Source organism: Megalops cyprinoides, chromosome 10 (assembly GCF_013368585.1).
Source record: "Megalops cyprinoides isolate fMegCyp1 chromosome 10, fMegCyp1.pri, whole genome shotgun sequence".
Taxonomy (NCBI): domain Eukaryota; kingdom Metazoa; phylum Chordata; class Actinopteri; order Elopiformes; family Megalopidae; genus Megalops; species Megalops cyprinoides.
In genome coordinates, this window is record NC_050592.1 from 6034320 (window position 1) to 6050172 (window position 15853).

General features: G+C 38.6%; 1 protein-coding gene and 1 long non-coding RNA gene across 2 annotated transcripts; both read right to left on the bottom strand.

The window, feature by feature from the left end:
* Positions 1-3672: 3672 nt before the first annotated feature.
* LOC118783938 lies at positions 3673-4307 on the bottom strand. Its single transcript, XR_005005212.1, has 3 exons — positions 4285-4307; positions 4066-4146; positions 3673-3742 (listed from the first exon to the last, which is right to left on the bottom strand). It is a non-coding gene; the product is annotated as an uncharacterized LOC118783938 (long non-coding RNA).
* Positions 4308-5323: 1016 nt separating this feature from the next.
* On the bottom strand, positions 5324-11433 carry LOC118784359 (B-cell receptor CD22-like). Its single transcript, XM_036538571.1, has 9 exons — positions 11205-11433; positions 10918-11115; positions 10364-10630; positions 9509-9778; positions 8718-8843; positions 8104-8343; positions 6568-6837; positions 5493-5762; positions 5324-5334 (listed from the first exon to the last, which is right to left on the bottom strand). The coding sequence occupies exons 1-9, from the start codon at positions 11431-11433 to the stop codon at positions 5324-5326; spliced, it is 1881 nt and encodes a 626-aa protein (XP_036394464.1).
* Between the last annotated feature and the right edge of the window lie 4420 nt (positions 11434-15853).

Sequence of the window (15853 nt, forward strand, 5' to 3'; positions counted from 1 at the left end):
AGTGTGTGTGTTTTTGAGGGTGTGTGTGTTTATGATTGTGTATAAATGTATTTGTTTGCCAGTATGTGTGTCCAGTAAACCAGGGATCCAAAAAAATAATAATACAGGAAAATCACAGTATCATTTTTGAAAATATTACTCTTAGGTATGAACATCATATCAATTTTAAGTACAAATCCAGGAGTATAAATGAGTTGCAGAATGTCTTTCTCAGGCAGAGTAAACAAAGGAAGAAACTCTGCCACACATCATAAGAACACACCCAGTTGCCCACTTCAGCATATTTAACACTGTATTAATGAGAGAAAGCACTAACCGTAACAGCACTTGCTGTAACTTGTTTGTTTTACTGTACTTCAATATGTCTCCAGAGGTTCTCAGTCCATACCTGTGAAAAATAAAATCGACCAGAACACTTTCTGCTCGCACAGCAAATGAATGAATGAATGATTTTTTGTAATTATTTTTTAAAACCCCCTCATAGATGCAAAGGAAGGGCTAGTGTTGTCATCATTATTATTATTATTATTATTATTGTTATTGGATTAAGATAGCAAATAGTCAAAGCTGAGCTCATAGACCCTGTGCACAGGAATTGGTCAGTACACAGGATCATCAGACAACTGCCAGTATTTTGACCCTACATTTACACTTTAAGATTCCCTTTTTAATATAACGTTAACATGTTAACCTGTCAGTTTGCTTGATGGGATTTTTTTACAGGACATACTGTCATCTTTAGGATGTGTCTGCCCTCTAGTGGCAACTCTGATGTACTGATGTACTGCTGTCATCTGTCTCATGGGGCCCAGTATCAGTGATGATGGCACACTCTTACTATCTTTTGTGAAAGTGGTAAACACATTTCCATGTGTTTAATTGATTGTAGGTGAATCTAGCTTACTGTATATGACTCCTGTGGTCTAAGGTAGGCCGTAAAGGGGTTCAGGTCAGGTTGATGGGGAACATCAGGTCTGGCTGGTTGTGGTGCTTGGAGGATGGAAACTGCCAGGCCTCGGATTTCCTCCAGAAATCCTCCCTCCCTCCATTGCTGCGCAGTGAGGAAGTCCCTCAGCAGCACTACCATGTCTGCCTCAGGGGCTGCTCCTTGACTGGGAGGCCCTTGCTGTGGAGTGCTGTTGTTCGGGCGTGCTCCCTGCTGCTCGGACTCCTCTTCCTCCACTGTATCCCAAGCCTCATCAAGTTGGGCAGCTTCGCCTTCTGGGACCGAAGGCCCGTCCTCCTCCTCACAGGATGCACTGTCTTGTGGCTGGCCATCCCACTACTAACACCAAAATGTGGTCTGAGATAAGCTGTAAAGGGGTTCAGGTTGCCCCAAAAACACAAAAACGGGCCCCGCCGCAAATAGCACTTTAGTGCAAGATGTGTTATTTACAGTGCAAAAATCCACAGTCCAACCAATGAGCAAAAATGATGAAAAAGTGCTGTCAAATTGTAATACATATATATATATATATATATATATATATATATATATATATATATACACAACAACCAAACAAAAAAAAAGAACTCTCTTCCTCCCACACAACAACTGAACCCCCTTTTCAACAATAAGCCCCTCCCCCTGGAACATACCAGCTGCTCTCTGGAAATCTAAAACATTACTAAGGTTCACAAGCCCTCTGTCACAACTCCAAACTGAGAGAAATACAGCCACAATTATGAGGAATCATCTTTTGTTTTTAAATGATAGGTCACCAATTTGCTGGTGCGTAAAACTGTGAGTTCAGACTTAACCTCAAATATTTTCCACAGTTCACACACCAAATGGAAGATTGAAACTGGCTTATCTAGGATCCCCCATGACATTCTAATTAAGGGAAAGTAATTATAGTCATTAATTATATTATCCATAATATTTACATAAATTATATCAGTAACAACAATATTGCACTCATTGTTTTGAATATAAAACCAACAATCACACTGTAACACTTTACAGGTAGACGTAATTTCATCATAATCCTCCCTCATATTAGTTTTAGAATTTTGTTAGATTCCCTAGATCAATAAAGTTTTGCGAAAACGACGTCACGTCTTTTTTGTCATCGGGCGCGATGAATCCCGCACCAAACTAGCCAAAAAAGGGGTGAGTTATATCATACTTACTTTGCATTTACAAAGTCCATTTCCCATAGTCATATTATTTGTGATTATGCGCACAATTAGCACACCATTCGGAACATAGACCGTGGCACCCTCACTATGAACCTGCATGCTAAAGTTACTGCTCCTTTTGCCGGCGTTCCCCCCTGTCTGGCTCCCAATATGGCAGGACTACACTGCAAGAAAGTTACCTGGAAGCGGTTCGATAACACTTCATCAGTTCAATTAAAGTGATGTTATAAATAAAACCTGTTTTCTCCAACTACACGTCGTCGCGTGTTTAAACAACAACAACGTACGCGTTGTCACAGTTTATCGTTATTAAGGAACGGCGTCAGCGTAGCATATAGTGGTTAAGGAGCAACAGAGTTGCCGTTTCTATTCCCCACTGGGGCACTGCTTCTGTACCCTTGAGGAAGGTACTTAACCCACTGTTGCCTCACTAAATAACCAGCTGTATAAATGGATAGCATTGTAAAGAACTGTAACCTATGTAAGTCGCTCTGGGTAAGAGCGTCTGCTAAACAATGTAATGAGTACTCCCGCCATTACAGTACATCTGTCTTCAATTAAGTGAATAATGACATAGATAGGAAGGCAAAAATTCACGTGAAGTTTGAGTGGTGCTTCACAGAAATGTAAACCTATGCAGTGCCACAGCTGACTATTATAAGCACAGTAAAATGAAGTCACGTTCTAATATAATCAGTATTTAAATAACACTGGCTGACCTAAGGACATTCATATAAATACTTGATGTCAGCAAATAAATACATTACTAAATCTGTAGTTTGTAAAGAATTGTTTTTGTTTTTAATAAAAATGAAAAATGAAAGCAATGTTTTACAGACAATATTTCATGAAGATAATAGCTATTACTCTTTATGCACTAGTCCTGTGGCTGTTGAATTTTTTTAGGATAAACACTAGAATGAAGCAGTGGCTACCACCTTCTTCCTCTCTCTCAAACCTTCACAGCAAAAGTTGGCACAGTCAAATGTGTCCCTGTGCCTGGAGACCTGTCCAAAGTGACTTAATCTAACAAGACATCCACAGATACTCAGAACTAATGCCACAGCAGGAGAGCAATCACATATGAAAGTTAACAGACATTCACTTCACTGCTACATCCTGTCCTTGACTACATGAGTAATACATCAGGGAAAAGCCACCATCAACATCTTACTATGAGCAGGAAAATCTTGGTGAAATAGGACACATGTTGGAAAAAGTGGGTCTTTGATTAAATGTTTTTGAGCCAAAAAGAGTTTCTCTTCCATCCCAAACTCCATCAGACTTCTAACTGTAGATTCTCGCCATGTTCTTTTGCTCTTGATAGAGCAGTGTTTGTGTCGTTGGCTACATTTCTTGCACTCTGAAAGAGGGAAAACACAGGAAGACACTGTCACACATCACAAGAACACACCCACCGACCCTTTTGAACTCACACAGAAAGTTGTGCTCATCAGCAGTACTGTAACAGCACTGACATGCAGTATAGAACTGAGAGACTGACCTTCAGTGTGTCGTAATCAGGTGATACAGCCTTCAGGTTGAGAGCTGTGTAGGTGTCATTGTGAGGGTCAGGATGGGCATTCTGTAAAGAGACCAGCTGTGAAAGAGAAAACAATATAATGAATAATATAATCAGCAGCCTCCCGCTGCATTGAAAATAAAAACATGATATAACAATATTGAATATTTTCACACTTAAATAAATTAAATCTCTTACAACTTCATCTTTAGGATGATGGTGACAGATGTATAGTGAAAGTTGAAAATGATCATAGTGATTCGGAAATCTCCATTTCACGCAGGAAGACACTCACACATCTCAAGGACACACCCACTGAGCGGATTAAGTGTACATAGAAAGCTGTGTCCCTTAGCAGATCTCGATAAACACTATCTGGCTTATAGAATCGAGAGACTGACCTTCAGTGTGTCGTATTCAGGTGATACAGCCTTCAGGTTGAGAGATGTGTAGGTGTCATTGTGGGGGTCAGGATGAGCGCTCTGTACAGAGGAAAGTTGGTGAAAGATAATGAACCTTTAGTGACTGATGTCTGAAAGAGTATGAATACGTATGGTTATTGTTAAAGTATGTATTATGATAATATCATATGAGTATGAGTTCCACATCTTATGTCTTACCTGTGTGTCTGCTCCTCTGTCTCTCTCTTCTGGTGCTCCTCTCTTCTTCCTGAATAGAGAGAGACAGAGTGGGTGACAATTCACAAAGACCTTCAGGCTCTGCACGTCATCTGTAAAATTTCCTCCACATTGCACTGATTATAAATGCTGAACTTGGAAAATATTTAAATATTTGTGTTTTATTCAGTTTTATACCATAAACTACGTACAACATCAACACAAGAACAGTTCAAAGCAAACGAGCCTTAATATCTGTTGTTCCAACAAGTGTCCATATGAGAGATGTGTTAACAGACAAAAATGAGGTGATCAGATCTTGAACATCAACCCTCTCATTTTAAATGACAATTATGGAGGAAATGTAAACGACAAGCCCATATGAAGTTCACGTCTTCTCAAAAAGTGCAGTGTTGGAAACTGTTGTCTCCTACTGGCCAACAGGTAATACATATACAGATGTAAGATGGGAACTGGTATGGCAGGTGGGCCATGCTATTACATATATGCTGTTTGTGTGTGTGTGTGTGTGTGTGTGTGTGTGTGTGTGTGAGAGAGAGAGAGAGAGAGAGATTGATTGATTGATTAGAGAGAGTTTAGATAGACATTACTGAACATTAGCTCTATAATGATAGTTACAGCAGTAGAGTTCTTAGCTTCCTGCTTGTTCTTTACTATTAAATGTGTTGGCACTTCAATAAGCCATACTGAAAAACATCCCCAAACAAAGCCTTGACACCAGATATAATTACTGTGACATCAGTTAAATCAAATTTAGTTTGTGGATAGAAATAGCTTGCTATTCAATTTTACTTGTTTTAAGTTTGATGTTGGCCATCAGAGAAATGCAAATAGCAGTAGCCTGAAAATGAGAAGAGTATATTTTCACTTACCTCATCCACACAATAACAGGTAGTAGCACAACAGCTACAAGTACTGGGATTCCAACAACACTTATGAGTGCAGTTTGATTTCCTAAGCAAAGAAACCCAAAAATGGACCAGTATCAATGATGAATGTGCACTTTCATTGGACAAAACCTCTAACTGATGCCTGTGGGTTGAGAAAGGATAAATCTATCCCAATATCCCTATCTGTTGTTAGAATGTGTTAGACTAAGTACCAGTGGTACACAGCCCCACACAAGTTTCTGTGTCCACTGATGTTCAAGATAATTCTATAGATAATTTAAAATTTCAACCGTAGCCTACCTTGTACTGTGATCAGCTGAGCAGTAGAGTTATGAGCTCTGATCTTGTTCTTTGCCTCGCAGTAGTACTGTCCACTGTTCCAGGATCTGATGTTAGAAAAGTTCAAACTCTGTCCTGATCCAGTCTGCCAGACTCCAGTTTCATTCTTCTGAAACCAGGTGTAGTTGTGCACTGGTGGGTTGGCATTGCTGCTGCAGGTCAGAGTCACTGAACTGCCCTCTACTATCTCACCAGAGGGACTGACTAACACTGAGGTGCTCTGGGGGGCATCTGAAAACAACAAGAATGGAATCATGGGTAAAGGAGGATTCCACATCAATTCTTTATCAGTGTTTTATGCCTTGAACAAACTGGCTGCAGGGACATTAATTTTAAAAGCCATTTTTAGTTTATGTTGATGTTGGAGCTGTTGGAGTTAATGTTATGTTGGAGCTGTCCTCCACTATTTCAGCAGAGGGACTGACTGACACTGAGGTGTACTTGGGAGCATCTGCAAGAGAAAATGAATTGTATGCTGATGACACTTGAACGATCATAGTTAAACTGCTGTCAAACCTTTACATCGAAACGAGCATCGGGCATCTTTACTCACACACTGACAAGGTCAGTAAGACCATATTAATTGCCCAAACATCCTTCCAAATCACACTACAATGCCTGATGAGAAGTCTGGAATTTCAGAATGTTCTGTCATCATTTATGCATTATAGAAAAATTCTTCAACAAGATTTCTGAGGGCCCCTGTCTCAGCTACTCAACAGAAAGCTAGAAGTATGATCAAAATAAACAGTGGTGAAGAGGCAGGTGGCTGTTGCAGCACAATCTGTATGGACCCAGGAAAATAAGGAGAAACTAAGAGAGTCGAGGCAGGAGCACAACTGTCTATTTTATATTTCCTGCAACAGCTACAGTATTGTGAGAGGGGTGTTTGTTTCCGGGTGTAGAAGCCTTTTCTGTCTCTTGCATTTTAGCATAACAAAATGAATAAAACTCTGTAACATTCAGAAACAAAAACATCTGTATTCAATGTAAAGGGTTCCTATCCATAATATTTTAAATGACATACAATACTCACACTGCACATTGAGATGTAGGTGAGGAGACTGGCCTTTCCCAACATCATTTTGGGCTTCGCAGTAGTACTCTCCGGCATGGGTTTTGCTGACACGTGCTATGGTGTATGTCTGCTCTTTTCCTGTCCGCAAGGCTTCATATTGATTTTTCTTAAACCAGCCATAACTCTGCACTGGTGGGTTGGCATTGCTGCTGCAAGTCAGAGTCACTGAAATGCCCTCCACTATTTCAGCAGAGGGACTGACTGTCAGTAAGGTGTTCATGGGAGCATCTGCAAGAGAAAATGAATTGTATGCTGATTTTAATTTTAAAATGCATATTCCAAATTCAGTGTTAAGAGTATATATGTGTGTAAATATCATGGCAGCACAACTTTTGTTATTTCTTGCTCCTTTGTTAGTTGAAAGAGCAGAAATGAAAAGATAAAAGCATCATTCACTTTAGGAGAGGTAAATGTTGTTATCTCCTGAGACTCCCAAATGATGTAAAAATGTTTATTCAATTGTCATTTTCTCTCTTTTGTTTACACCTTAAGTGATGTAGAGAGATACAGATCAGCTTCAGACTTTCTGTGAACAATGGAGATTACATTGCAAGCATTCAGTTACAACGTCCTGTAGCTAAAGTGATACCATGTATGAGCTTCTGTTAACAGGTTGGTCAGATTGAGGTTTAAGAGAGTAACATCAGCAGTTAAACAGTTAGCTAAGGTGGACGAAATACACAGGGGAACATAGTATGCCAGTAGTAAATCAATATTTAATATTGCTCAGTATATTCTAATATAGACAAATGACAAGAATCCATGGAAACAAAACAAGCCTACTCATGGATTTTTCCACTCTCAGCAAGTGGAAGGTTTTTTTTTTTTTCAAAATGGCAAGCAGAGTGAACCATGAAACACACCTACCTGAGCAGAGGCACAAAAAGAGAAGAAATCATGAAAGATTCTGTCATAGAGAGCAGATTACTTTTTAAGACTCAAAAATATTACTACTGAAAACAAAGAATCCACTGCCAGTCTTTTCCCCGAGATGATTCCCGAGAAGAGGAAACGCTGCTGGTGGCTTTCACACAGTTCACACAGACAATACTTGGAAAAGTGATCACAAGCTTTAGTTTGAGGGGTGTGAACCATAGTAATGGAGCCACATAATATCTCATAGCTGCTGGTGGCAGCCAGAGTGCTTATGGTGAATAATTGTGGAATTTAATACGCCTCAGTGTCTCCATATAGTCACAGTGGTCACAAAAAAACTACACCCACATTTGTTTTGTAGAAAAAGAGGATTTTCAACTGTAAACATGATTTAGATGAGTTGTGCCATTAAAGTATCAACATTTAACTAAATTACCGGAAAAATGAGTTTCTCTCAAAATATGAACAAATGTCCATCTCTTAATCACTGTCACAGCTCTTCCTTATGATCTAGAGAGTGGCTCAGCTCTGTTCACAAGGCTGTTGAAGGTGCATTACTGTAAACAGGCGTGGGTCTTTCAAGGAAAGTAACTTTCATGACTTTGATCGCATACTCACATCTCACAATGAGAGTCACTGCGGTGGAAGGGAGACTCTCATAGCCGCTTACAGCACAGGAGTAGCTGCCTGCATCGTCACTGCTGGCTGAGAACTGGAGGATCTGGTTGGTGTTGGATAGAGGATTTCTATTCTTATACCAGATGAAGGTTGGACTGTGCAGAGAGCAGGTGGTGCTGCAGGTCAGTTTCACATTGTCTCCCTCTCTCACTGTACCAGGATCTATTTTCAGATTCAAACCTGATTGAAAAAATGAAACACAGCAGCACATTTCATCCAGTTATTTAGCACACTTTCAGAATCCAGTTTGTTTGTAACATAGCTACTGTAGCTGTATAGAAGCCTTTTCTGCTTCTTATATTTGAGTGATACAAAATTAAGAAAATGCAGCAACACTCAGAAGCACTAACAGATGTGTTCACTATAGAGGCTTCCTGTCCATATTGTTTTAAATGACATACTGTACTCACACTGAACTTTGAGATTTAGATAGGGAGATCGGCCTGTATCAATGTTATTCTTGGCTTGACAACAATACTCTCCAGCGTCCCAGTATTTGATGTCTTTTATAGTGTATGTCTGCCCAGATCCTTTCCATATGTGTTGATGTCCACTCTTCTTTAACCAGGTGTATCTCTGCACTGGTGGGTTGGCATTGCTGCTGCAGGTCAGAGTCACTGAACTGCCCCCCTCTATTTCACCAGAGGGACTGACTGACACTGAGGTGTTCTTGGGAGAGTCTGAATGAGAAATTAAGAGGTGCAGTCAACATATGTTAAATTACACTTAATTCATTCTAAAGCAAACATGTCATGTCATGACATTGTATTCCTTGCTGCTTTCGTAGTGAAAAAGCTGAAAAAGCGGAAATGGAAAGCTAGAGGCATCATTCATTTTAGGAAATATAAATAGTGTCATTTTGTGGATTTCACAGGAATACTAGCGAGTTCTATTTCATGTTTCGTGTGGTATATACCCAATTATTTACATTTCTTGTTTTTTTGCTTCCAAAATGTTCTTTTTATTTCAATCCATTTTATGTGTTCACTCATTGAGTGGTTGAGGTAGCCACAGGTACAATCTAAACCTGTAGTTTACAGAGGAGATGAAATCAGTGGGATTTAGTTAGAGGCAGGTGGCTGTTGCAGCACACTCCGTATGAACCCAGGAAAATGAGGAGAAACTAACAGAGTCGAGGCAGGAGCACAACTGTCTATTTTATATTTCCTGCAACAGCTACAGTATTGTGAGAGGGGTGTTTGTTTCCGGGTGTAGAAGCCTTTTCTTTCTCTTGTATTTTAGCATAACAAAATGAATAAAACTCTGTAACATTCAGAAACAAAAACAGCTGTATTCAATGAAAGGGTTCCTATCCATAATATTTTAAATGACATACAATACTCACACTGCACATTGAGATGTAGGTGAGGAGACTGGCCTTTCCCAACATCATTTTGGGCTTCGCAGTAGTACTCTCCGGCATGGGTTTTGCTGACACCTGCTATGGTGTATGTCTGCTCTTTTCCTGTCTGCAAAGCTTCATGTTGATTTTGCACAAACCAGGTGTAGCTCTGCACTGGTGGGTTGGCATTGCTGCTGCAGGTCAGAGTCACTGAACTGCCCTCCACTATTTCAGCAGAGGGATTGACTGTCACTAAGGTGGTCTTGGGAGCATCTGCAAGAGAAAATGATTTGTTCGGTGATTTAAGTTTAAAATACCCATTTCCAATTCAGTGTGAAGACCATATTTTTTGTGGTACTGTTATGACATCATGATGATGTTGTGGCCAGAGGCTCCCAAATGATGAAAATGTGTCTTCATGTGATGAAAATGTTCACAATTAACTACACTCATATTTTCTTTGAAAAAAAAAAAAGAATTATGAATTATAAACATGGTTTAGACTAATTGTGCCATTAAGGCATCAAGGCATTTAACTAAACTATAGGAAAATGTGTTTGCTTCTAAATATGAACAAATCTACATCTTTTAATCGATGTCACATCTTTTTCCTAAGGTTTTCAGAATGCTACAGCCCTTCTCAAATCTAACATTGAGAGTCACTGCAGAGGGAGGGAGATGCTCGTTGCCTCCAGGTGTGTATAAAATAGCTACTGTAGCTGTATGTAGAAGGCTTTTCTGTCTTTTCTTTTTGAGTGATATGAAATAAAGAAAACAGCAACATTCAGAAGCACAAACAGCTGTAGTCACTGCAGAGGCTTCCTGTCCATATAATTTTAAATGACATACAGTACTCACATTGCACTTTGAGATATAGATGAGGAGATTTTACTGTCCCAATGTCATTCTTGGCCTCACAGTAGTATTCTCCAGCATCCAAGTATGTGACATCTTCAAAAGTGTATGCTGGTTCTGATCCTGTCCTTAACAGTCTATATCTATTCTTATACCAGGTGTAACTGTACACTGGTGGGTTGGCATTGCTGCTGCAGGTCAGAGTCACTGAACTGCCCTCCACTATTTCACCAGAGGGACGGACTGACACTGAAGCACTTTTGGGGCCATCTAAAAAATAAAGTCAAATAAAAAAAGACACACATGAAAGGGGAATATAAATTCATATTCAATATTTGAGATATGAGATACAGCTATACCACATGTCAGATTGGTTCAGGGAAAGGCAGGAGTACTTGTTATGACTTGCTGTTGTTGTGTACATAGTATTTTCAAAGAAAAACAAGGTATGTTTTGTAAGAGGAACAGAAAGGAAAGGAATGTAAAATTCATGAGTTTGATCACGCACTTACATTTCACATTAAGAGTCATTACAGGAGAAGGGAATTTTTCATTGCCTTTTACAGCACAGGAGTAGCTGCCTGCATCTTCACTGCTGGCTGAGAACTGGAGGTTCTGGTTGATGTTGGGTAGAGGATTTCCATTCTTATACCAGATGAAGGCTAGACTGTAATTCACAGTGCAGGTGGTGTTACAGGTCAGTGTGACCCTCTCTCCCTCACTCACTGTGTCAGGGTTCACACTCACCTGTAAAGCTTTGTAGAGAAAAATAAATCTGTTAAATTGATTCTGTTCACGCACTGTTGTCTTTACAGCAAGATTTTACTTATAATTTTAGAATTACCTCTGACTGTCAGTGTGACACCAGGTATACCACTAAATTTCCCAGAATATGTATTTGTCAGGAACCTGAAACAATATGTTGCTGAATCTCTCTCTGTCAGATTGTTTATTCTAAAAGTGCAATTGTGTTCCTTATTCCCAAGGTACTGCACTCGCTGACTGTACTGTGAGTTTAGAGTCAAGTCTTTAGGCTCCCCTTTACCATGATCATTGTCAATATGCCAGAGCATTTTTTGTACTTTATTACTGCTGGGATATGTGTAAGTGCAGGGAAAGTCCACTGAAGTCCCCTTTAAGGCACAGATGTTCCGTGTGGTGTAAGTCACACCCCATGTCTCAGAAAGAACACCTGAAACACAGTCACATGTCAATCATCACACCATTCATAAATGCAATTTATGCCATGTATTGCCACATTCCTTCACAAACCACTTATGAACTATTACTTAGCTGCCATTAAAATGATCACATCGTGCATTTTCTAGAAAAATACAACATGTCAATGATTGTAGATTGTGACCAGCTCTGGTTAGACTGCAATGTCAAAGATATTTCTTTTTTTGTCTGTTCATATCTCTGTAGCAGAGCTGACTGTGAGGAGGAACTTCACACATAAACTGTTTTTTCTCTCTTCAAATGTGTGATATAAACTTAGTGAAACAGAGGCACTGCACTACTCAAAGCTAACGTCAGGAAACAAAGTATAATAGTACATGATCATGTGGAAATGATACAGAACGCTATTGCAAACAAATGTTTCTCTATTTTCAGTGAATATTGAAGTTAATTTATGACTACAATATATGAGGTTTATATGGTCAATACCCAAGGATTTGTATGGGAAGGATATTGTAACATATCCATACTGGCTAACTGTTCAGAAATAATGAAGTTGTTTACCTGGCACAAACAGAAGTATTGCCATAAACACTCTTGTTGCTTTTGACACCATGACTGCATCCCTCTGAATACATTTACCCAAATACAGAGCTTATATTATTATTTTACTCAAAGGAAACAACGATTTTGAAAGAAAGACACAAAGATCTACTTTTAACAAATACTATGGAAGCAACATTTTACAGTTCAAAGTTACATGCTGCTGTTTTAATCACTTTAAAATTGTAAATGTTCCACAGAAACTTGTGATAGCACTGGGTTGGATTGGCTACTCTTGGACAGCAGAAAACCAAAGGCATTACATGGAGTAAACAATAATAATAAACAATAATTTGCAGATAATTAATGACATGTTTTTGAATGCCTTTTATGAATGAATGTTTTTTGTTAATTATAATATATGCCATCTTTAAATTCCGCAAACCAAATGATATATTACTAAAGATTTTTTACCACAGTAAATAAGTACGGATCTGAATTTATCCATGTCAAACAGTGTATCAATTATATAATATGATGCCCTTACCCCATCAGAAAAGCGCTCTGATCTCTGTAGCCTCTGTACAGAAATGAGCCTCACTATCTGAGACATGCCACTGAGTGTAACTGAGAATAAGAGGCGTGAAAACTTACACTAAATGCAAAATGAGCTTCACTTGGTGATGTAGAACTTCCTTCCCCCTTTTCAGGCCCTTCATGCATATTACTTTCTGTACAATGGCTCAAAGAAACAAATGCATTTATTAACTGGCAGTATTATCTGTGTGTATGCGTGTGTATGCATATGTATATATTTGTGTATTTGTTTTTGTATACATATGTATATGTGTGCCTGTGTGCATGCATGTGTGTGTGTTCATGTGAGTATGCATGTGTATTTGTTTGTTAGCATGTGCACATATTTTTTTGCATGTGTGAGTGTGTGTGTATTTGAGGGTGTGTGTGCGCGTGCATGTGTGCATGCATATGTGTTTGTGTGTATGGCTGTGTTTAAATGTATTTGTTGTTCTTTGCCTATATGTGTGTCCTTTTTTTGAACATATTACTCTTATGTATGAACATCATGTCCAAAAAGAAATTAACATGTGCACATTTTCCCAGATTATGCAGGAATAGATGTGATTTAATGTTCGGTGGAAGATGTCTCTGTCCTTCTTGTAAATGGATTTGAACGTTGTTTCGGAATCAGGTCCCTGCATGACAAGGCAGTTATTGGAGAGACATTGCCATTGAATGAAGCCACATTGTTATTGAAAGAAAAACCTTTTTATCTGACAACAAGCCATAAACTGTCTCCATGGGGTCTTATTTCAAGAAAGAGGATATATTTTTCCATTGGACACAATGTGCTGTATCTGTAGTGTGCTCTTTGTGCAACAATTTTCAATACAAATCCAGGAGTATAAATGAGTTGCAGAATGTCTTTCTCAGGCAGAGTAAATAAAGGAAGAAACTCTGCCACACATCATAAGAACACACCCAGTTACCCACTTCAGCATATTTCACACTGTATTAATGAGAGAAAGCACTAACCGTAACAGCACTTGCTGTAACTTGTTTGTTTTACTGTACTTCAATATGTCACCAGAGGTTCTCAGTCCATACCTGTGAAAAATAAAATCGGCCAGAACACTTTCTGCTCGCACAGCAAATGAATGAATGAATGATTTTTTGTAATTATTTTTTAAAACCCCCTCATAGATGCAAAGGAAGGGCTAGTGTTGTCATTACTATTATTATTATTATTATTATTATTATTATTATTATTGGATTAAGATAGCAAATAGTCAAAGCTGAGCTCATAGACCCTGTGCACAGGAATTGGTCAGTACACAGGATCCTCAGACAATTGCCAGTATTTTACCTCTACACTTACACTTCAAGATCCCCTTTCTAATATAAAATTTATGTTAACCTGGCAATTTGCTTGATGGCATTTTTTACAGGACATACTGTCTCCTGTAGGCTGTGTCTGCCCTCTAGTGGCAACTCTGAAGTACTGCTGTCATGTGTGCAATGTGGCCAAGCATATTGACAGTGATGACAGCACACTCTTACTTTCATTTGCGAAAGGGATTTTTTCCCACCTTATTTCTTCATGTTTAATTGATTACAGGTGAATTTACTAAATATGACTCCACACTGAGAAACACAAATCTAACAATATGCCACATATGCCTCTAGACTGAGAGAAAGAGCAACAGTAATAAGCAAATAAATCTGTTGTTTTGTAAATGAGAGATCAAAATGTGGTGGTAGCTAAGACTACAACAATAACATACTTCAGCTGTAACATTTCTCCACATTGCTGTCATATTTAATGCTGAATTTAATTTAATTTAATGCTGAATTTAATTTAATTTAACAACAACATTTAATGCTGAATTTGCAATCACATATTTAAGTTTCATTTGATTTTATTCCGCAAAGTATGTACAACATCAGTATAAAATCATCTTAAAGCACATGAGCCATAATGTCTGTTATTCCAACAAGTGTCCATATAAGAGATTGATAAACAGACCAAAAAAATCTGATTTAAACCCAACTCAAACATTTAACCCCTCCTTATTTTAAAATGACAATTACAGATGTGTGTGTAATCTATACAGCGTGCTGCAGAATGCTTCCTATTTTTGCTTGTGATCAGGCTCAGTTCTGCTCTTGTATTCCACATTTCTGCGTTGGGATACTTTTTTCTGATTACCCTCGGAAGGTATTTGTTTTTTGCATGTATCCTCACGTGTTGGACCGGGCGGTGTGCTGCGTGTTTCATTGTCTTATGTGATGAGTGTGCTGCTTGCAGTGCACATTAAGGTGTTTCTTTAGAGTGCCCGCATAATTTTACAGAATTTTACATTTACATTTATTCATTTGGCAGACACTTTTTATCCAAAGCGACTTACATAGGTTACAGTTCTTTACAATGTTATCCATTTATACAGCTGGATATTTATAGAGGCAATTGTGGGTTAAGTACCTTGCCCAAGGGTACAGCAGCAGTGTCCCAGTGGGGATCGAACCAGCAACCTTTTGGTTACGAGTCCTGCTCCTTAACCACTATGCTACACTGCCGCCCTATTTCTCTTTACAAAACTGCTCTTCAGACAAAAGTAGGTTCACCCGTAGCTGTTAAAGGAGGGGTTTCTGGTTCATTCGAACTGGGTAGGATGTGAGCAGAAAGAGCACAGGGAGGAGTTAATGATGAGGATTATCAGGGTGTTACACAGCAAGGGGGTGAGGGTGGGGTTAACATTTCACCAGAGGAGTAAAAGAGAGGGTCATTCATGCACAGTATAGTGTGTGAATTTATCAATTTGATTATATTTATGTGATCCAATGGAATTTCCTGGTTATTTTCCTCCACATTTTTAAGATGTGCTATGTATCATAACATATGTATCAAAACATATCATGTTTTTTTGGTAAAATGAGTTCATGATACAATCCCTTCAAATGTGGGTCATGATCATGTGGATACAAGCTTTTTTCAAAGAAGAGAGTTTGTGTCAGTGACAGATGCAGTATTTATCAAACAAAACGAGAATGTACCTTCAGCAATCAATGGGCTAATGTTTAATTTCTCACTATAAATATCAGTAATCTGGTGGAGTTATGTCTGTAATCCAATAATTAATTAAACATATAAAAAATGGAATTTTGTAAAAAAAAAACAAAAAAAAAACCCCAGTAAATTTCACTTTGGAGCATCAAATATGGACATACTGAGATTGCAGCATGTGATATTGT

Bases quoted from the DNA above. Each gene is read 5' to 3' on its own strand.
- LOC118784359 (XM_036538571.1), bottom strand. From the start codon at position 11,433: ATGCTCTGGCATATTGACAATGATCATGGTAAAGGGGAGCCTAAAGAC. The intron at 8,844-9,508 runs GTGAGTATTGTA...TTTCTCATTCAG, and splicing joins CCTACATCTCAATGTGCAGT to ACTCTCCCAAGAACACCTCA. The intron at 5,763-6,567 runs GTGAGTATTGTA...TGTTGTTTTCAG, and splicing joins CCTACATCTCAATGTGCAGT to ATGCCCCCCAGAGCACCTCA.